Source organism: Vigna unguiculata, chromosome 8 (assembly GCF_004118075.2).
Source record: "Vigna unguiculata cultivar IT97K-499-35 chromosome 8, ASM411807v1, whole genome shotgun sequence".
NCBI lineage: Eukaryota > Viridiplantae > Streptophyta > Magnoliopsida > Fabales > Fabaceae > Vigna > Vigna unguiculata.
Window position 1 is genome coordinate 19,443,129 of NC_040286.1, and position 24,134 is coordinate 19,467,262.

General features: G+C 38.6%; 1 protein-coding gene across 1 annotated transcript; it reads right to left on the reverse strand.

Moving 5' to 3' along the window:
* Positions 1-2,756: 2,756 nt before the first annotated feature.
* Positions 2,757-3,362, reverse strand: LOC114194972 (extensin-like). The gene has a single exon (XM_028085373.1). The coding sequence runs from the start codon at positions 3,360-3,362 to the stop codon at positions 2,757-2,759; it is 606 nt and encodes a 201-aa protein (XP_027941174.1).
* Positions 3,363-24,134: the final 20,772 nt, after the last annotated feature.

Here is a 24,134-nt window from a genome sequence, read left to right on the forward strand (position 1 = left end):
TCTTGGAAAGTAATTCTTTTCCTTCAATGGTGGTGTAAAATTGGTGGAGAGTGTGGAACAACTGTGGGATTGGTGAAGAGATGAAAGCAAAAATGGAGTTTTGGGACTTGCGGGAAAGGGCATCCACAACAACGTTGGTTCGTCTAGGTCAGTAAAAAATCTCGAACTGAAATCCTTAGAGTTTGGTTGTCCATTTCTATTGTTCTGGTGTCTGAATAGTTTGGGTGAGGAGAGATTTCAAACTATATTAATCTGTATAGATCTGATAAAGGTGGCCTAATAAATATTGTCTCCATTTTTTTACAGACTCGATGATATCATACATTTCTCGAACATAAACTGAGGAGTTTTGGAGGCAGGGACACATCTTCTTACTGAAGAATGCAAGTGGAAACTCCTTTTGGCTCAAAACAACGCCAATTGTAATACCAGAAGCATCAGTCTGCTAGACAAATGGTTTGTCAAAATTAGGCAAAGCTAGAGTAGGAAGATGAGCCATGCGCCTTTGTAATGTTGTAAATGTTGTAGCGGCCTCTGTTGGCCAAGAAAATTGATTGGAACGTAAGAGATTGGTGAGAGGAGCGGCGAGTGTGGCGTAATTTTGCACAAATTCAAAATATAACACTCCATTAGAGACTTTAAATTTTTCTGGGGCTCTTTTGGGTGGTCTTGGAAAGTAATTCTTTTCCTTCAATGGTGGTGTAAAATTGGTGGAGAGTGTGGAACAACTGTGGGATTGGTGAAGAGATGAAAGCAAAAATGGAGTTTTGGGACTTGCGGGAAAGGGCATCCACAACAACGTTGGTTCGTCTAGGTCAGTAAAAAATCTCGAACTGAAATCCTTAGAGTTTGGTTGTCCATTTCTATTGTTCTGGTGTCTGAATAGTTTGGGTGAGGAGAGATTTCAAACTATATTAATCTGTATAGATCTGATAAAGGTGGCCTAATAAATATTGTCTCCATTTTTTTACAGACTCGATGATATCATACATTTCTCGAACATAAACTGAGGAGTTTTGGAGGCAGGGACACATCTTCTTACTGAAGAATGCAAGTGGAAACTCCTTTTGGCTCAAAACAACGCCAATTGTAATACCAGAAGCATCAGTCTGCTAGACAAATGGTTTGTCAAAATTAGGCAAAGCTAGAGTAGGAAGATGAGCCATGCGCCTTTGTAATGTTGTAAATGTTGTAGCGGCCTCTGTTGGCCAAGAAAATTGATTGGAACGTAAGAGATTGGTGAGAGGAGCGGCGAGTGTGGCGTAATTTTGCACAAATTCAAAATATAACACTCCATTAGAGACTTTAAATTTTTCTGGGGCTCTTTTGGGTGGTCTTGGAAAGTAATTCTTTTCCTTCAATGGTGGTGTAAAATTGGTGGAGAGTGTGGAACAACTGTGGGATTGGTGAAGAGATGAAAGCAAAAATGGAGTTTTGGGACTTGCGGGAAAGGGCATCCACAACAACGTTGGTTCGTCTAGGTCAGTAAAAAATCTCGAACTGAAATCCTTAGAGTTTGGTTGTCCATTTCTATTGTTCTGGTGTCTGAATAGTTTGGGTGAGGAGAGATTTCAAACTATATTAATCTGTATAGATCTGATAAAGGTGGCCTAATAAATATTGTCTCCATTTTTTTACAGACTCGATGATATCATACATTTCTCGAACATAAACTGAGGAGTTTTGGAGGCAGGGACACATCTTCTTACTGAAGAATGCAAGTGGAAACTCCTTTTGGCTCAAAACAACGCCAATTGTAATACCAGAAGCATCAGTCTGCTAGACAAATGGTTTGTCAAAATTAGGCAAAGCTAGAGTAGGAAGATGAGCCATGTGCCTTTGTAATGTTGTAAATGTTGTAGCGGCCTCTGTTGGCCAAGAAAATTGATTGGAACGTAAGAGATTGGTGAGAGGAGCGGCGAGTGTGGCGTAATTTTGCACAAATCATCTACAAAATCTGGTGGTGCCAAGAAAACCTCAGAGAGCCGTGAGAGTATGTGGCTCCGACCATTGGAAAATAGCTGTGATTTTATCATTGTCAGGGGCAATTCCTACTATTGAGATAATATGGCCCAAATAGTTAACTGTAGGTACCCCAAAATGACACTTTGAGAATTTGGCATAAAAATGGTTAGAAGACAATAGGTTTAAAATCAAATCCAAGTGAATCATATGAGAATTAAAATTAGGACTATAAATCAATATGTCGTCAAAAAAACTAAAACGAATTTGCGTAAATAAGGCCGGAGGAGATCATTCATGGCAGATTGGAATGTAGAAGGGGCATTAGTGAGCCCAAAAGGCATGACGAGAAATACATAGTGGACATCAGGAGTTCAAAAACTTATTTTGTGTTTGTCTTAAGGAACCACCCGAATTTGGTGGTATCTAGAGCGTAGATCCAACTTAGAGAAAATAGTTGTTGTGCCCAACTCATCTAGTAGCTCATCAATGGTGGGAATGGGAAATCGGTCTTTAATCGTGACAACATTGAGAGATCTATAATCCACACAAAAATGCCATGACGAGGAAGACCGGGGAGGAAAAAAGGCTGGTGCTAGAGGTGATAATTCCGTCTTGGACCATGTCGTGTATAATGGAAGTTATTGCGGCCTTTTGAAAGTGGGGATAGTGGTAGGGACGATGGCTTGATAGTCAGAAGCAGTACCATATTGATGAAGTTTGAATAGTTTAGCTTGGTGGTTTTCATAGGAAGATGGCCCAAAGCATGTTTCCAGAGCTATAGTAAAGGACTCCTAGGTGGAAAATTGGGAGTTGTGGTACATCCATTTATAGCAACTCCAGGCGTCACCTTTCATGTAGAATGAACACATGTAAATACGATGTTCAGGAGGAACTTGGTATAATGAAAAATATTGCTCGGCCTCAAAGAGCCAATCTAAAGATTCAAAGCCGTAAAAAAGGTTCAGTTGTAATTTGGGAGGTCGTAGAGGGGAGGTTGGTGTGGGAGGCGGGGTATTATGGTGGAGGTGGGTGAAGGGTATAGTATTATGGTGGTTTAATGGTGGTTGGAACGGAATATGAGAGGAGGGGTATGGCTGAGGGGAAGAAAAAGGAAAAGAGGTGTTTGGTTGGGGTGGAAGGGTGACAGAAGCACTACTGTGTGTGGGAGGAAGAAGGTTTGTGACGGTGAGAGGATAGGGCATACCATAAAGGGGGTTGGGAGGAATGGGAAATGGTGAAGTGACAGGTGAGGAACTAGTGGATGGTGGAGAACTAGAAGGAGCAAGTTGGACTATAGAGGGAGGGAAGGGACTAGTAGTGGGTGGAAGGGATAAGGCGGAAACCTGAGTTTGCAATGAGTCAATGGCTTCCTGGAAGGTGTCATAACGGGATTCCATTGTTTATTGGAGGAGATGGTGGCGTGTTTCTTGAGCTTCCATGTGGTCCTACATGACAACGAGGATGTCATGGATGGCTTTGAGTGACTAAGCGGAATCATTGGTAGAGGGTTTAGGAGGCATGAAGGTGGGCAAATGAAAGCACCAATTTGTTAGAGCACAACTACGATTACACTAAAGTAGAGCTACGCATAAGGAAAGACAGAAACATAAAACACTTTCTTCATTCATTGCCCTAATATCACTGTACACAATGATATAAATATTGGGCAGGATTGCAGTACAATTGGGCCCCAAAGTTGGGCTATAAAAATAACCCAAAGATTTTCTAACAATAAAAATCTTTCATCCAGCTTGGTTTATGGATTTTCTGTTTAGTGGGCTTGTGACCCATAACAAACTATCAACAACACTTGCATTTTCTCATTTGGTTATTTTGTTCCTCGAAAAACTTATATTGAATTTGGAATACATTTCCTAGTGATCTAATAGATTTACTTTAGTGTCTCTATTATGCATTCTATCTTTTTAGCGATTTATGATTCTCGAATGTAGACTCTAATTGAAGTAACACGATGAAAGTTCAACATGTATTCAATAGGAACACGAACAATTTGCGTAAATAAATCCATCGACTACAAGTGATAAATCAAGATGCATGGAGATGCAAAAGAGTATGAATCTGACAAAAATGAGGAAATAAAACCTTCGTTGACGTGATGAGAGATCATTTCTTCTCTTCGCTCTACCCTTCTTCTTCTTTCTTCTACTTTCTTCATGCCTCTTTCTCTCTATAAGCGTGTGTTGGGATTTTTGTTCACATGTAGGCAAATTTGTCTTATAGGAAAATTGTGCAGCTCCCACAGCTTTCTAAAAGAGAAATCGTGCACCCCTCTCACGTTTTCCTTTGAATCGGTCGTCAAACAGTCAAAATAAAAAATTGTGTAGGTGCCATACGTTTTTAAAGTTGAAATCATGTAATGATGCACAAATTCAAAAGGAAAAAATTGTGGAGTGCATGTTTTCTTTATTAGAAAACGTGTGAGGGTGTGACATTTTCAAATATTTCTAGTTGAACCCAATTTTCCCTTCCAAAAGCCATCCAACAACTTCATTTGTAGTACGTGAAGAACACATGTGCACTATTGGTCAAGCTATATAGGTCTTAATCTTATACTAGACCTTCAAACCAAACGTAAGGCTTCCAAACAACCATCCATTACAAGGATCCATAACGAAATGGATCAACCAAATCCAGATAAACCAAAAAAATGTTCTTACTGTCATATTAAAGGTCATCATATTTGTTATACATTTTTCTTTGATATTAGTTTTTGCCTCATTTCTGTATTTCTTCTTATGACAAACTCGAAATAAGAAACAAAAGCTTTAATTGCACTCCTTGTGGTGCTTCCATCCCCCACCTCTATGCACAATCACCACTCGTTTTGTCTGCTTTATTGTTGTGTATATACATATATTGGTGTTTTATGTTTAGTTTTAGTATTTGCTTGGATGCTTATACCTCTTTTTTATAGTGGCATTTAACGCTTGTTGAGCTTGACCTCGAAAATAGGTGTGTTGCTCTTTATTGATGTACTCGCATAAGGGTTCATTTTCAGATATTATTAAAGCATGGATTGTGTGTTTATGAATTGAATAAAATAACGATCTAGTTTTTCATAATTAATTGGATGACCTGTGTGAGGTTTTTTTTTCTACATTGTAATTAATGCATTTGGGAACATGACATGCACTCCTGATATAAATCCAATTTTACAACATTTGAATGGTTTCACTTAAATAGATGAATGCAATTTTCATAATAATTGTTATGATAAATCTTTCAAAATAATTTCAATGGTTATCATGTTGAGTTTCAGACTTGCTTGATAATTTAAACTTTTCAAAATCATTCCAGTGATTATCATGTTGAGTCTCTGCCTCGCTTGATAATCATAATTTTCATAACATTAATTATCAGGTTGAATCTCAAACTTGCTTGATAATCATTATTTTCGTAATTTTTAATTATCATGTCGAGTCTTGAACTTGTATGATAATCATTATTTTCATAACATTAATTATCATGTTGGGTCTCAAACTTGCTTGATAATCATTATTTTTATGACATTAATTATCATGTCGAGTTTCAAACTTGCTTGATTATCATTATTTTCATAATAATAATTATCATGTCGAGTCTCAGACTTGCTTGATAATCAAGATTTTCATAACTTTAATTATCATTTTTAGTCTTAGACTTACTTGATAATCATTATTTTCATTACTTTAATTATCATGTCTAGTTTCTGACTTTCTTGATAATCATTATTTTTCATAACTTGAATTATCATGTCGAGTCCTGAACTCGCTTAATAATCATTATTTTTTATAACTTTAATTATCATGTCGAGTCTTAGGCTCACTTGACAATCATTGTTTTTCATAACTTCAATTATCATGTCGATTCTTGGACTTACTTGACAATCATTATTTTTCATAACTTTAATTATCATGTCGATTCCTGGACTCACTTGACAATCATTATTTTTCATAACTTTAATTATCATGTTGGGTCTCGGGTTCGCTTGGTAATCTCTTTTTATCATAGTCTTTAATTATCATGTTGGGTCTCAGACTTGCTTGATAACTGCTTTTTCACAACATACAAAATTTCTCTAAAAATTTTGAAGTTTACAAACACAACATGCTTACAAATCCTTCCATCTTTTCTGAATAGTTCTTTTCATTCAGAACTACGTTATCCCTTATTCTCTATTCTAATTGGAGATACATACGAGAAGGTCAATCTTTGTCAGGCCACCTTCTAAAAATCACATTTTTTCAAATAAGTGTTTTTCATTTAGAACTACATGATCCCTGATTTTTCATTCTGAATGAAAATACATAGGAGCGATGCCAAGTCCTTGTTGGGTTCACATCCCAAATATTTAAAATGTTTTCAAAGATCATTTTCCAAATACTTTTTTCTAAAGAACTACGTAACCCTGATTCTCCATTGCAAATGGAGATACATAGGAGCAAGGTCAATCCTTGTCGAACCCAACTAAAAGTTTCAATAATATTTTCTTTAATATTTTGTATTTGTTTGATTGTTTGATTTTTGAGGAAAAATAAATATTCTAAAAATTACATTAATTTTGCATACTTAATTAAAAGGAATCGTCTTTGGATGGACATTGTGGGGTGCTTGTAAGATTCGAGGAAATTAAATAATTATATAAATAATTATTTAATATAAATATAGATAATGAAAATTTAAGGTATTTAATGCGGGGTTTTATGATGTGGAGTAGTACTAGCTAACATGGTTGAGAGTACTTGGTTATATGAGGGGACTTGGGTTTGAGTCCTGTGTATGCCAATTGTGTGTTATTTTGATTTTTTTATTAATTTTAATAATATATTTGATCATGATGAGTGATAATATAATCCTAGATTTATATGAATTATCACAAAACATGAATTGGTTGAATGATTGTGGATTGCCTTGGTAATTGTGTGGTGTTTGAACCTTGGTTTATGTGAAATAAAGTTCCTTTTTGCTAAAATTATTTTTTGCATGAATGCATAGGGTCATGAACCCTAGTCGTCAAAGAGTGTAGTTGAAAGTGCTGAGTAATCACCTGGTAATTGCATTTGATGGTCATTTACATGAACTTAATGCCCTTTTTGTGTTTGGTTAATTACTCTATTGATTAATGAATTAAAGAGGAGGTTAGAATGGCGTTGCAGGAAATTTATAGAGAGATTGAAACTGAGGTTTGGAGCTGCTGTTTTGGTATGTGGAAAGAGATAAAGGTGAAGGCTGAAAATGGTTCTTGGAAAGGAAAGCAAAAGATAAGGCAAATTAGAGTGGAGCAATCTAGGAATTTTGCAAATCGTGAGCAAGGAAACCAAGTAAGGGGTGTTGCTCCTACTTGTCGTTAATTTCCGTATGATATGCATGTTATGCCATGACCTAATTGCATGAAAATTTCCCTTGTCGCATTATTTTTTCGTAATTTCTAGGTTTTTGTCCAAAAATTGCCTTGCGGCATTACAGGCCCGCTAGGCAACGTTTCAATTCTGACCTACTTTCTGGGTTCTGCTATGAACCGACTGACGGCGATGAACAACCGCAGGTGATGCGATACTGATTGGTGTGTTTTTTCTATTCTTCGATGAATTGTGATGTTTTGGAATTCCATGTAAAATGTTGTACGCATATGTATATGTGATGTTATGTATTTGCTGTTAAATGCCATTGGTGTTGTTCTCTTGATGAGGAAATGGGTGCAACTATGGGCAAGGTTCTTATTACATGGGAATGAAACAAGAATGTGAGGAAATAAGTTTCAATCTTGGTGTTTTGTCCATTATATGATTCTATTGAGTGTGTGTGTGTGTGTGTGTGTTTGTGTATGTGTGTGTGTGCGTGTATGTGTGTGTGAATGATGGAAAGTGTGAATTGATGTGATGTAATTGCAACTGGATAATTGGTTGGAATCTTGCAAAGTGATAACTCGCAGGTGTAGAAAAATCTGAGTTTTTCTCAAGAAGTGATGCACTGCCTAGCGGCACCTTCTTGGCTGCCAGGCGGCAGCAACAAGCAGCTGCAAATCAATTAATCTAATTGGATGGCTGGGAGTGAGGTTCATGGATGTTGAATTGGAATGGTATTATGCCTGTAGTGTTGGCATACAAATTGCTCAGAGGTTAATTACAAAATAAGTCAATGATGGGAATAAGGTGGAGTGAACATATAAGGAAAATTAGTGTGGTAATTAGCAGTGAGATTGTCGTGCTGGTCTAATTAGCTGGAGATAAGGAGAAAAAGGATGTGGTGTAACAGAATAGGGAATGGTTGAGAATTTGGGGTATCTTACTGTATGGAGATTTGTAACCTTGGACATATTAGTGCAGGATTGATAGAGATGCTAGAAAATGAGTAAGTGTGAGATGTGTAAAATAATTGAATGTACAGGTAGAACTTGAGGTATGAACTATTTATGTTGGGTGTGGTCTGTGGTAATGACTTGGTGATGTCCAATTGTAGTGTTGAGCTTGAATTAAGTGGATGAACTTATGCTTGTAGATATATAAGATTAAAGTATATGAGATGCTTCTAGAGTTAGGCAATAATTTGGGGATATGTGTTATTGTATTTGGATGAATTTGGATTAAGATATGATCTATTTTGGATGCAAAAATAGTAGCTGGTACGCTACTGGTATATCGCCTGGTGGCACAGGAGTGGTTGCTAGGCGATAGGACTATCAGGGATGTCCTTGGAACGCGTGGCGCCTGGCGGTGAGGTGTAACCCGCCAGGCGATAATTGATAATGCTGTTGTGAAGTGATCAAATTACCATTACTTAACTATACCAACTTCAATATTATCAAGTTAGTAGTGAACAAACTAGATAGTGTTAAGTTAACCTAAAGTCGTCTCCCAACGAATACAAAATTTCTTTGTAACAAATTAGTTCTTATTAAAACTAATAAAAAAGTTAGTCAAATAAAATAATAAAATATGAGAAATAAAGATAAAAATATAAAATAAGATAAAATAATAGTAAAGAAAAATATGTCGATTCCACTACTTTTTCAAAATAGGATTCATCATTGGTTTCCTAAAGATTATTGTTATTGATTTCTTGTTTAAGACTTCTCATTAATCAATGTAACTTCTCAATTAATTTGTTGGCGTCCTTACTTTTAACCAAAGTAACTTCTCAATCAAAAGCAAGAACTATGTAAATTAATCATAGATGATGAAGGATTGACCACTCAAGGACCCATGGAGACTCCCCCAAGAAGAAATACAAGAAGCATGACTAAAGGGGAGGATCCTTCTTCTATGTCTCTTTCTTTTCTTTCCATCTTAATTTTGTGATTTCCATAAGTTGACTTAGTTAACTTAATTTTGGTTGACTTGTTATCCTTTGACTAGGGTTGACTCATTGACCAAAAGTTGACTTGACTTAAGCCAATGTGTTAATCCTTGTTTAATTTGTTTTGTAGGTTAATTTAGCAGATGGGAGCATGATAGGTGGTACATGGTGATTGGGGAACATGAATTATGTGGAGAAGAGAGTAAAACAAAAGCAAAAAGCATAAACAAAAAGTAGACATTGTACCTTTTGTCTCTTTTGTTCTTTATGCTCCTTTGGCATGATTTGGAGACCACTTTTGTCTCATTTTTCTCACTTGGCCGAGAATCCACATTGGAAGACACACCACCATTTCATTTTGTGCTAGCTTGAAGATGCTTCTAGAATTAGGGTTTTCCTTGCTTTTCTAGCTAGTCCATTTTACATCTTTTGTATTTTGCTTAGAGACCCCTAAGACTATCTATTTAAGGGCAACTCTACCAATTGTAAAAGGGTTGAACATTTTGAATTAAAAAACTCTTTGTTTCAACCTCATTTTTGTGAGCTAGCCCTCTTTCAAGGAGTGGAAATCTTTGCCTTATCTTGCCTATGCAAGTGGTGACACAACATCACTCATCTCTAGAGCTTGGTTTGGCTATGCCCCCTCTAAGAGTGGCGTGCCTCACTTCCATAGTCATTACTATCTATCTCTTCAATTTTGCTTTTATTCTTCTTTATTTCTATTCCATTTACGTTTTGTGTTTCGATCCTTGTTCTCGTTTTTAATGCAATTCGTTTCCTTCTTCCTTTGAGCTTTTGGAAGTGAACATTCACATCTAGATAGCTTGCTAACTTAATGTCCAATGGGAATCTTCCTTGAGTTTTCTTAAATAACTCATCACCATATTCATAAATCTAAAAGGAAACAAGATAATCCTTCATCAATAGTAAATTTAACCAAAGTAACTTCTCAATTAAATATTACTAACCCTAATCATTACCATTCTTTTACCTCTTATATCTAGTAAAAAGCTAATTAACCAAAGTAACTTCTTGATTAATTCTAATATAAGTTTTCACCTTTAATCAAAGTAACTTCTCAATTATTAGCAAAAACTCATGCAATATATGAAATTTTCTAAAATTGAACCAAAGTAACTTCTCAATTAAAATTTAAAAGCCCGTGGACTCATATCATTGTTATTTTATGTAGATTTAACACCATGATAACTTGCTACAATGTAAAAATCATTACTTTTACTAAATTAAGAACCAAAAGACAGATGAAAATAAATCTCAACAAGAATCAAAAGAACAAACAAATTTATTCAAACCTTAGAATCTAATTGAGAACTTATAGTGGAACTAACCCTTGAAGCTTAGCCCTCCATGGAATGCAAAATAAAATAAAAATTGAAGAAGAATAAAGAGACAAAGGAAATGAAATTAAGTCCTCCCTAAGGGTTCCTAATGTAAGACCCGAGGAATTTAAATAATTGAATAAATAATTTCTTAAGTGGTTGAGAGTGCTTGGTTGTGTTGAAAGGATTTAGGTTCAAGTCATGTGTATAACATTTGTGTATTATTTTAACTGCTTATTATTTTAATAATATGGTTGATCATGATGAGTGATAATATAAGCCTAGATGTATAGGAATTATCATGAAACATGAATTTGTTGAATGTTTGTGCATTGAATTGACAATTGAGTGGTTGTGTGTTTGAACCTTGTCTAGAGTAAAATCGTAATATTTTATTTTGCCTTAGTGACAAATTTGAGTAGGTGAAGAGTTGGAGGTGAGTTCTACAATTCTGGACACAGACAAGGGAGTTATGAGGCTTAATTAGACTTTAAGGACATAATTAAGTAGAGTATTTCAATTTTATTTTGTTTTCATTTTATTAAAATGTTTTTTAAGGCTGAAGAGGGGGAAACTAGGTTAACTTCATGTGGCTATCAACTAGAGAGTTTAGAACTCTAAAAGAGTTGAGTTAGGGAGGTCTTAGAAGGTTGGGTCACGTCCCTGTAGGTTTCTCTTTAAATAAGTAGTAGTGTTTTGATTCCATGGGTGGTGCAATTTTGTTTCTTCCTCAATATTATACTATCTTAGAGAGAAAAAATCCTTGGTTTATAAAAGTGTGTTTATTCACATTTTTCTTAGGCTTGTAATGGTGATTTGACTTAGCATGGTTGATGTGATCCCAACAAGGCTTATAGCTTGGGTCAACGCCTAGGCCCAAATCATGCTCAAGGCCCAATAATGTCCACATGCACCTTCAAGCCCAACCCCATCAAGAGGCCCAATAACAAGGAGCATGCTCAAAAAGATCCAATTGGGCTTCATTCAAGATGGCCCAAACCCACATGGGCTTCTCACACTCTTCACATGGGCCAAAAAAGATGTGAAGATTTGAAGAGGTGTCTCAAAGAGTAATAGAATAGCAATAATATTGGCCCATTGTTTAGGCTTTGCTTTCTAGAATAATAAGTCAAACAATGAGTAGTTCAATTGATAAAATTGGGCTTGACTAAGCCCAATAGGAGATTTGGCCATGAGCTATCAAAAGAGCCAAGGTGGACTAAGTGGAAGTCAACACTTCTTCCTACACCTCATGGATCCAAAGCATCCAAGGGTTAGGAATGCTTCCTCCTTTTCCAAGGCATCATCCAATGGCCAAGATCAAGCATCCTTCTCCAAGCTTGATCTAAGGGCCAAGATCAAGGCCCACTCCATCCAATGGCTATCCTTTCTCATGTGTATGGCTTCATATAAAAGCCAAAATTTCACTCATTTGTTGACACTCTTGAAATTTTATGCAATAGATGCAACTTGAGTTGAGAGCACTCCTCCCTCTATTGCCTTTGAGAGTCACCCCCTTTCTAGAGATTTCCTCTCTCTACCTCTAGCCACCTTCCTTAGGCTAGCATAGATTAGTAAATCCTATCACCTCTCTCACTTTTCATTGCTTGCAAGTGCCTTCCAACTTGCCTCCATTCCTTCATTCAATTTCCGCTGCCCATGGAGTTTTTCATGCACCTTTGGAGCTCCACCAATGGTGGTGTGCAGCTTTTGGCTTCCAAATTGTGATTATATATTTATATTGCTTTGATGGTTATGCGGGACCTGTAGATGCATATAACTCATAATTTTTTTGTGGTGCAGTGCATGCATTAGCTATATATGCATATCTTTTCATGTACTAAAACATTTGGTTTCTCCTTTCCTTATTATTATATTATTTTAATGACATGATTGGGTAGCTAAGACAGGGCCCACATGTCAATAAAAGTGGAAATATATATTTTTATTTTGGAAGGGCCGAATTGTTCACGTAAATTTGGATGCATGGTACCACTCTAATTGTTTTCATTTTTAATGCCTTATCAAGTGTTGAAAATTTTCTCATTCAAGACTAGCTCTCTTTCTTTTTAAATGCACATGTTAATTGAATCCAAAAAGGACATGGCTCACACATAACTTTAGTTGTTTTTCCTCTTTATCCATTTGGTTTATTTTTCTTTTCCACCATGCTTAATTAAGTGTTTGTTAAAAACCAGGGGCCCACATGTAATATGTTTTTATCTCTCATTGCTTTTGAAAGGTGCAAGCACACTTGAAACCATAGTAAAAAAATTTACTTATTTGTTTAATAAAAGTGTTGATGGGACAACTCACTTTAGAAATGGCTTGGGTGGAGTTTTACACGTTTCACATTTACCAATTGTTTTTCGAAAATGGGTCACATGTTGGTTGATTCAGTGGTACCTTGTTTTGGTTGGTTACATGGTTCATGTTGGCCTTCATTTGTTTTGAGTACAATTACATTTTGCATTCAATAAATCAATTTTTAAACTTTAATTGGTTGAGATTTCAGATAAATGAAAGGTTGTAGTTATTGTTTTGAGGTGAATTCAAGGTGGCATGAGTTGGAAGTCTGGCTGGATCCTGTTGCGATTCTTTTATAGACAAAAATGTGTCTTTGTTTATTCACATGTTTGAGAATAACTTCATTCTTATGAGTGCATGAGTTGAATATATATTAGGTTGCAATTTTAGAACTTCTATGAATATAATCAACTCTAAGTTAATTGCATGTATTGCCTTCGGTTACAATTATGAATCCAAATAGGCTTACACGTGATTGATGAATGCGAGGGGTGATGATGTAAATTGAGGCTTGATAAATTATATGAATATGCAATTATCATTTTGGATGTGTGCTTGCGTTGGTTAGGTGCTTGAACTTGTTTTGCGGGTGCATAAAACTAGTAATCTAGAGTTACTGGTGTAGCGCTTGGCAGTGCGGGTTGGACCACCAGGCGATAGCTACCAACAGGCAGCTTGGAGTGCAAGTGTGCCTAGGCGATTCGTGGTGCTGAATTAGACTGCAAGGAGAATTCTACACGACTTTGGATGGAGGTATTGATGCGATGCTTTGTTAGGGGCCTAGTTACAATTGCAACTTGTATTGGGGTAACACGTGGCCACTTGAGGTTGTAGCCTAGTTGTTTTGGAAGTCCAGTGAAGTGTGCGAGATTGTGGCTCGCATGAATGAGTTCTGGAAGATTGCCCTCCTTGGTGTTATCCGACAAGTTTGTAGTTTTAGGACAAATACGGACTATGGTTCGTATTGGGGAACTCCACTTGGTGTTGCGGATTGTGGTCATGACAAGTTTATTCCTGCGTGTGGACTATAGGTGATGGCTTGTAGTCTTAGGGGCGAGTATACACTCGTAGTAGCAATGACGATCAATGTAATCATCAAAGGGTATAGAATCAAGAGGCATCTAGAGGAAGTGAAGAAGACTTGGGTGTGAAACTTAGGGGTTATTAGAAGTGTGTGGGGTATTGAATGGTTATCTATTGTATTTTTTTATTGCACTTGTATTCTGTTAAGCTCACACTATTTGTGTGTGTTTGGCGATGATCATGTAACTCGTTACATGAGAGCCGATGATGTTGTAGGAGGTGCCAGTGAGGCGTAGCGTTAGAGTGGGGCAACTTGGGGATTTTATTTCTATAGTTATTTTATTTTTTTGTAATCTTGATTATTTAAATTTTGGATTTGAATATGTAAGGTTGAATTAAATTTCAAGTTTTCAACATGTTTTGGCACTTGTAATAAAGTTTTTACTTCTGTCATTTTGAGAAATGTGTTGAATAAATGGGACTTTTATGTTTTTGTATTATTAATTTGATTTTAAATACGTAATATCCGGATGGGATGTTACAACTAAACTCCGAAGTCCCAAGCTTTTTATTTTTCGCTTCCCCTCTGTCTCTTATATAAGCCTTGATTGGACTTGGACTTTATCTTTTCTGTTGCTAAAATCTTTTATCTTTTGATATAGTATATCTCAAATAATTAAAATATTGATTTTCTCTATTGATAATTTGAGATATACAAAAGATAATTACTCAAAAATCTTTAATTAATTATTTAGCAACTTAATTTCTGTATAATTTTCAATTATGCCCCTCTTGTTTGACCATTTAACCAATTTTGACCAGAATTTGCAATGTTTGACCAGATTTGACCCTTTGCCACATGTTAGTCCTCTCTTCTATCAAACGAAGCTTTCTCTCTACTCTCTTAGGGTTTCTGTCGCAACATGAAGGTAAGCTTCTATGTTGTTGCTCCTGGTTTTATTACACCGTGAATTACGAACAGGTGCAGTAGTTTTGTCGCAGTTGAACATGGTTGATGTCGCTGCAGTGAAGGTTTCGTTCTTGGTGGCCAGTCTAATGTGTTTTCCAGCAAGTCAAAGACACAAGCGGTGTGGTTTAGTGTAGTGCAGATCTACGGTGATGGAGGTGCATATTCTCAGGTGCGACTTGTTTGCGTTTCTAGCTCGTGAGCTTGGTTCGTGTTTGTCAATGGTTGCTGATGCATTGTTGTTTCATGAAGCTGCTGCTATGGTTGCTACGATGGAAGTCTCCTGCGAGTTTGAATGAGTCTGGTAGTGTCATGGTGCAAGCTTCGCGTGGTTAGTGAGGCATTTCAATTGGCTCGCGATCTTCTCCTTCAAAGTTGTTGTCATGGGTGCGTTAATGGTTGTGGCCACGTTCTGCGTTGCGTTTTCAGGTGACAACAATGTGAAGGTTCTCATGGTTGACACCGGCAAGGGTTCTCATTTCAGGGTTCGCGTTTCGTTTTTGCTTCTTCTTGCTACAAGATCATTTTTTTGCTTTATTTTAGGTTCAGATGCGTGACTATTGGAGGATGGTTGATTGAGAGAAGATGGCATACGAAGGTGTACTGGTTGTGCGTGGATGGATGCGTGAAGGATTTTATGTCCTTGTATGGGTTAACCTTTTAGTAACAATGGTATCAGAGCCTTGCAATGAACCCAATGTCTCGAGTTCGAACCTTGGGGAGGAACCTACTCCAACAAAGGGGGCGTTCCAAATTCACCAACCTGTCAAGTGCCAGCCTCTAAAAGAGGGGCATTTGTTAAATGATTTTGTGTCCTTGTACGAGTTAACCTTTTCGTAACATCGAAGCAGCGCGACTTCTCCGATCTGGTGGTGTCGGCTTCAACTGCTGACGGTATTAAGGGTGATGATGGTGGCAGCCGCAAGGTGGATTAAGATGGTGGCTAGGGTTTCTGATTTTAGGATGAGATTGAAGATGATGACGTGACAACATTTGGTTAGCTAAATTTTGAGTTGTTGGATCATGACATGTGTCAACATGTGGTTGGACAAATTTGAAAGTTAGGGATTGCCACATGGCATAATCTGAGTGCCTTTTATTTATAAGTGGAAAGTGGGGTGAAAATAGACATATCAAAAGTGTAGAAGTAGGTTTTGTGAGCCATATTTGGAAAAATGAAAGTATATAAGTAATGGATGGGGTGCAAAATTGATTTTTCCAGAACTTGCTAATTTTAGCCTTATTTAAAGGTGGTTTGTAACTTCAATCAATTTATTTTTTCACTTGAAATGAGCTTAATCTTAACTTCAGCTGCATGAATAAACATTAAAATATCCAAGAAATAATTTGTGCAACTAAAAATCACTTTTTAAGACATTTTTATCACACAAGCTCAAATAGCCTAATCATTAGAACTATCAATTAAATCACTCTTTAAGCACACAAATTCAATTAAATACCCAGAATTAAAGATTATATGAGGGCAAAAATATGAACTCATCAATAGCCTCTGGGATAGTAGGTCTGGATGCAGCTTGGCGCCTAGCGGCGAGAGCATTCCGCCAAGCGGTATGCATAGGAATATCGCTTGGCGATGCTTAGGCAATACCAGGCGATAGCGCTAAAGGGCGTAAACTTTTTTTAATTGCGTTTTGTATGGTGTGATGTGAGACTTGGACCAGGAGATGCTTGTTTGTATCATGAATGGGTCAGTTCTTTTGTAAATAACTTGTTTTTATAAAAGGTTCATTACTGCTGGTGAACATGTGATAATATGAGTGGGGATGTTCATATTATGATGCTCTCGTGTGAGGATACGAGTGGGGAGGTTCGTATGTTTCGTGCTCACACTTGAGGGCTACTGCGAGCGAGAAGGTTTGTAGTTGTTGGATCACGTGTGTTGGACTACGGGCAGGGAGGTCTGTAGAGAGCGAGGATGTTCGTAGAGGCAAGATCACGAGCAGGCAGATTTATGGAAGCATGTTATATCCTAGGTCCACAAGATCATGTGATTTGTCACACGGGAGAATATGATATTGTAGGTGATGTTGGTGATGCCTATAGACGGAGAGATGGCTAGCATGGGATTTTGATTATGTTTATCTACGATTTTAGTTTTCATTCAGTTATTTTGGGAACTTGTATAACTATTATGGTTTTTATGGATTTTGTTAAGTTGAATTTTAAGCACATTGTATGAAATTTAAATTTTTCCCACGTGTTGGGAAAAATAAATTATGACATTTGAATTTCAATTATAATTTATTTCTTTTATTTAAGTAATTTCCAGTAGGGATGTTATAGTACTAATATCTTCCCTAGACGCAACCGACTCCCGAACCCAAACATGGTTTCAAAAACTAAAATCTTTAAGCGTTTTCTATAGTTTTGTCATCGTGTCGTGACCCAATTGCGACATTGTCTTAATGACCAGTGGGAATCTTCACTTAGCTTTCTTAATGATCATCACACCATATTCGTCGAACTATAAAATGAACCTACATCACATGGCCTATCGGCTAACCCTAACCCACCCTTAAATAAGGCCCCTTTTATAGGGTAACCAAATGAGGCGGCCAAAAATTAGCCACAACCTCAATGCGAGCATGGCCCAACTAAAAGACTTTCACTAACTCTTAAACACAAGACCTAAAACCTTGGTCAAAGGTCAAGTCGAGTTGTCTCAGCTTGAAGGTCGACTCAAGTCAGCCCCAATCGAAGGTTGAATCAAGTCACCCTGGAAAAAGTTCTTGTCGAGCCAGGTCGGGACAACAGTCTAATCCAGTGGGCTAAGCCAAAGGTTAAGATGAACTGAAGTGCAAGACATACAGACTCAAGTCGAAGGTCGAGACAGGTTGTCCTGAGTTGATGGTCGGGATGGGCCAAATGTCGATGAATCATCCAAAGTCAAAGGTCAAGACAGATAAGTCTGAGAGGAAGGCAAGATGGATTGACGTAGGGCGATGGTTGAGATGTAGTGTTTCGACACGAAGACTACGACAACCAATCTTGGGCCGAAAGCCGAGGACGAGTGGGTTGTTGATAACACTGTCATTGACGCGATCAAATTAATACTACATATCTATAACAACTTCAGTATTGTTGAGAAAGTAGTCAAGTAAATGGAAAGGGTAAAGTCAACCTCAAGTCGTCTCCCAACGAATACGAAATTGATTTTTAGCAAATTATTTCTTATAAAAACTATACATTAGATTTAGTCAAATAAAATAATAAAAATATAAGAGGGTTAAGATAAAGAAAAATAATAAATGAAAGAAAGAAATAGAATTGAAAAGATTAGAAAATGATAAAAACAATAGTAGAGAAAATAGGTTGATTCCACTGCTTTTTCAAAATAGGATTCATCATTGCATTCCTAAAGATTATTGTTATTGGTTTCTTGTCTAAAATTTCAAATTAATCAATGTAACTTCTCAATTAATTTGTTGTCCTCCTCACTTGTAACCAAAGTAACTTCTCAATCAAAAGCAAGAACTTTATAGATTAATCATAGAAAATTTAACCAAAGTAACTTATTGATTATTTCTAATCAAAGTTTTCACCTTTAATCAAAGTAACTTCTTAATTGTTAGCAAAAACTCATTCAATCATATGCAAGTTTATAAATTTAATCAAAGTAACTTCTCAATTAAAATTTAAAAATCCTTGGACTCATATGATTGTTATGTTATGTAGATTTAACATTGTACTAACTTGTTACAATGTAAAAATCATTAGTTTTACTAGATTAAGAACCAAAAGACATAGATGAAAATAAATCACAACAAGAATTAAAAGAACAAACAAATTTATTCATCCCCCTAAAGGGTTCCTAAATTTTGAAGTTCTGAGTCTGTTTTTCTGCTTCCCCTTGGTCTCTTTATATAGGACTTAGACTAGGCTTTTCTATAGGTAAAACATTTTATCTTTTGATATAATATCTTTCAAATAATTAATAGATTTTATCAGTTCTAAAAATATCTAGAAGATATTCTTAATTAATATTATATGATTAATCATCTAAAAATATCTAAATTATTATCAACGACTAAATCTTGCCCAAAATTCCAATTCAGCCCTTACGATCTTGTGGTCCAAATTTGTAGAGAAATCCAAAAAGATGAATACTTTCATCTCAACCCTCTTTTTTTACTAGAGTTTGACTATTTCACCAGCTTTGACTCATTGACTATGCAATGATAAGCTGACACATGGCAGTTCTCTCTTCCTCTCAAATGAAGATTCTCTCTCCTCTTTAGGGTTTGCTTTAGTCCCTTGGTGTTTCGTGGGTTTTTCTCTGGCGAGGCTAATTGATGGAATGGTTGTAGTTGTTGATGGCGTGAAGATGCTCATGGTTGACATATGGGTTCGAACGTTGGTCCATTTGTTGACGACAAGGCATAGGTGCAGGAAGGAGTTATAGTGTTGAGTGCTTGCTCGTGTGGAGTTGTTGGTGCAATGTGTTTCATTTGCAAGTTCGTTCACGTTTTCAGGTTTGTCTTTGGACTACCTGATGAGTCATTATTTTCCCTTATTTCATTTCTCTTTTCTGCCCATCTTGATGCTTGTTTAGTGCTTAATTGCCTTCTACTAGTGCATTATTCTTAATTGGGCTTCATTGGACCATTATTCTAAATTTTGAGTAATTTGGTTTTAATTGGTCTAATTTTTGTTTCTAATTATTTTTGGATATTTTTTGCAGCAAATTTTGGAGCTTGGACACTAATCTTAAGATGAGGAGTGAGTTGCCACATCATTGCAACATCTATGCCATGTCAATGAGCCTGTCCACATCACTAGGCCACCATTTTCAACGCATAGTGGCAATTTTGTAGTTATGAGTGGCAGAATGACAGTTTTGTAAATACCTTGGTCTATGGTGATGTGACCACTTTTTTAGGTCATCTTTCCCATGGGCAATGACTACCTTCTTCCCCATTCTTCATTTTTACTTTTTGGGAGCTTTGTATGGTTAACCATAGAGGTGCCACCTGAGTTTTGATGTTTTAGCACATTTTTCTCACGTTTTTATGCATTATTGACAACACACATTGCGGATTTTACGTTTTCTACACATTTGGAAGCTTGGGCAATTTTGTTTTAATATTGGGACCTTGTTGAATTCATGTTTCATCTTCTATTCACCATTTGATATTTTGCTTTGTTATTGTTTCACATTTTCTGTAGCATTTTGCGTTTTCAACACCGTTTTCTTATCATTCAATGATTGTATTTCTTTTAGGATTGAGTTTTTGTTCAAAATCCATGGAGCACTAATTTAATATGTTGATTTCTTGCAGAGAATGAATTGAAACCTTGAGGTTATTGTTTCGTATGGTAGAGTGTATGTTACTTTTCATTCAGATTTTATTTTTGTGCTTAATGGATGAAGGATTCTATTTAAGCTTATTTTGCATAATGGGTCATTTCGTTTTGGGGCTGTTATCATGCTTAATGATGCCATACTGATGAATGAATGAATGTGTGATTTGCTTAATTGCATATTGAATTTGGTTTTAATCTTCGCTTAGTTGATTGCTTCAAGAGTTCAAGAGAGTAGACATAGCTGATTAATTTTGTGACCTGTGATTGGTAGATTTTCATTCAAAATAAGGAATCTACGTTGTTCTAATTACTGTTTTATCAAGCCTGCATTTACATTTTATGTCTGTGTTGAGTTCCTTGAAATCTGCCAACCCCCCCCCCCCTTGTGTTGAATGACAATTTGGAAAGCTTTAAATGATAGGTTTGGTCATTGAGAGACGACCTTAGTTTAACTACTTAGTATTGCATTTATATGTTCTATTTGGTCGGGTACGACCGCAATCACTACTGTAGAAGCATTTTGCTGATTGTGCAAGGTATACATGATCTAGTGCATGATGTAAGACCCGGGAAAATTAAATAAATAAATTTTTATTTAATTAATGCGAAGGCGGGAACCCCTAAGTTAATAAATGTGGAGAGAGAAGATAAGGAATAGTACTAGTTCAAGTGGTTCAGAGTACTTGGTTGTGTGAAAGGACTTGGGTTCAAGTATGTCAATTATTTGTTAATTTAAAATTCTTGAGTATGCCATTCATATAATAAAATTTCTGAGTATGCCTGTCCCAGCCCAAGTACACGGCCCCCAGCGAAGCCTGATGGCCGCTTACTCCAAACCTGGGGCCGCTTACCCCAAGCCTTGTGACCAGCTCCCCAACCAAAGTCACGCCAACCTGCAGGCATTGACTAAGCACCCTCCCTAGTACACGGTCCCCAGCGAAGCCTGATGGCCGCTTACTCCAAACCTGGGGCCGCTTACCCCAAGCCTTGTGACCAGCTCCCCAACCAAAGTCATGCCAACCTGCAGGCATTGACTAAGCACCCTCCCTAGTACACGGCCCCCAGTGAAGCCTAATGGCCGCTTACTCCAAACCTGATGCCGCTTACTCCAAGCCTTGTAGCCAGTTGCCCAACCAGTCATGCCAGCCTGCATGCATTGACCAAACACCCCCCCCAGAACACGGTCCTCAGCAACCACCATACCCCACGTTTCAGATATCCCTCCACCAAATAGCCCAGATCCGCTACGCTGCCAGTCAACCCCCATAGATCCTCATAGCCGAGTACCGAATACCGAAAACCCCCAAAGGACCCTCTGGTAATTTCCCCCCCCCCCCCCAAGAAACACTAGATCCAAGAATAGCCAAAAAGGGGATGATTGGGCCAGAAAGCCCATCCCAGGTAGGACCCACAGGTAAAATAGTATAAATAGCACACTGTTCTATGCATTGATTACGCATTAAATTATTCAGATACTCTGACATCACCAGTGCTGACTTTGGCATCGGAGTGTCTTTTGCAGGTCACCTGCTCCGCCCCAGAATCACCCTGAAGCGACAGAAGAAGGACCGAGATCAGCCATCCGAAGCCCCCAAGTGATTTGTGAACTACAACCTTTGGCCTCGTAAGAACATTTGGCGCCCACCGTGGGGCCGAAGAGTACTTCACAGATCCAAGACAACAATCCAGGAAGACAAGATGGTGTCCACAAGAAGCAGGACAGCGGACGTCCCCCCGTGGTCCCAACTGTTGAAGTTGGGGACCCCGGACCAGCATCGGAGATTTCCCGCATTCTAGAGGCCCAAGCCAGGATGCAACAAGAATTCACGGAGTACAAGAAAAGAAACGCAGATGAAATGGAGGCATTGAGAGAGGAAAATTCTTGCCTCAGACAGAAGATAGAAGCAGACCAAGCGGCTGGGGAACCCTACCAACCTCGGTCAAGGGCGGATATCCCCCCAAACTCAAGGGTCACTGCCCCTCCCCACTCAAGAGTTGACATCCATCCAACTGAAGACGAAAGCGAGTACAGACCCACCGGGCCAACGACAGGAGGTAACTACAGCTCCTTCGCGTCGAAGAGGAACCGCCGACACCCCTTCATAGATGGGATCACGGAAACCCCCTACCCCATAAATGGAAAGCACCCACCGTGACGTACGATGGCACAACGGACCCAGACGAGTTTGTATCTATCTACACCAACCAAGTGGGTTTATATTCAACGGACGATGCCGTCCTGTGTAAATCGTTTTCAGTAGCCCTCAGGGGATCAGCTTTAGAATGGTTCATGAGCCTTCCTCCCTACACCATTGACTCCTTCACCACACTTACCACCACCTTCACCACCCAGTTCGACACAAGTCGTCGCCACGACCTCACCACAATTGCCCTCCTCAATCTCAAACAAGAGGAGGGGGAACCTCTCCGAGTTTTCATCGACAGATTCGGCGCCATAGCCATGAAAATCAAGGACCTCACCTCCAATCTCATACTGATGTACATGATGACCTCCCTCCGTCCCGGACCCTTCGCTGATGAGTTAGCGATGCGCCCCCCCATAAGCATGCAGGAGCTCAGGAAGAGAGCAGCCATGTTCATCAAAGTAGAGGACATGAGGCGATACCAGAATAACGCTCAAACCCCTTTGGCACACACCAACATCAGGAAACCTAATAAAGAGCCCCCCCAACGTGAACAGAACCGCCCGATGGAGCGAAGACCCGCTAAGTTCTCCAACTACGCTCCCCTGAACGCGCCCAAATCTCGCATACTCGATGAAGTGCTGCAAGCCGAACTCATCCCCCCGCCCAGAAAGTACCAAAACCCACCTAATGCGGACCTGAGCAAGTACTGCCATTACCATCGCAACAACGGCCACACGACTGATGAATGCGATACCCTGCGAGACAAGATAGAAGAACTCGTGCGAGCCGGACATCTCAAACATTACATAAGAGAAGCCGGGGAAAGCTCTCATAGACCTCGGTATGAGAGGAATGACAATAGGCGAGTCGAGCGACGAACAAACCGGCGAACTGAGCATAGAGAGCCAAGAAGAGAACCCGCAAGAACCCAGCACGCGGAGCAGCGCGCACCAGCCCAACAGCAACCCAGGCGAACCGACGAGAGACCACCCTTACGCGGAACAATCAACACCATATCTGGTGGGTTTGCCGGAGGAGGGAGGTCATCCTCGTCCAGGAAAAGGCACCTAAGAGCAGTCCAATCAGTACACGCTGTGTCTGGCAGAACGATAAGAAGGATGCCACCCATCACCTTCTCAGATTCGGACTTTCAAGGCACCGACCCCAACCAAGACGACCACATGGTCATAACTATAGAAGTAGAAAACTTCGCGGTCAAGAAAGTGCTCGTCGACCAAGGAAGCTCCGTGGATATCTTATACTGGAAAACCTTCAACAAGCTGCAGATACCCTTAGCGGACCTCACTCCCCATAATGAACCAATATACGGTTTCTCAGGCGAAAGGGTCCCAACCAAGGGGTATATCGACCTCCATACTACATTCGGAGAAGGAAGACAAACGAAAACCATACCCATTCGCTACCTAGTTGTGGAAGCACACACATCTTACAACATGCTTTTGGGAAGACCATCCATCAACGCCTTGGGGGCCATCGTATCCACCCCACACCTCGCCATGAAATTCCCATCCTCGCAAGGTGACATAATCACGGTACACGGTGATCAGCGCGCCGCCAGGGAATGCTATATAGCAAGCCTAAAACTTCCCCACCCACCCTTGACAACCCACAACATCGAGCAATCCCAGAACAAAGCAACCTTAGCAGGCGACGACCTCGACCCAAGGGTAAACTCTGAAGCCAGGGTCGAGCCCGTTGGGGACATAAGACACTTCCCCCTCCCGCAGCCAAATCGATTCCTCC

Bases quoted from the DNA above. Each gene is read 5' to 3' on its own strand.
- LOC114194972 (XM_028085373.1), bottom strand. From the start codon at position 3,362: ATGGAATCCCGTTATGACACCTTCCAGGAAGCCATTGACTCATTGCAA.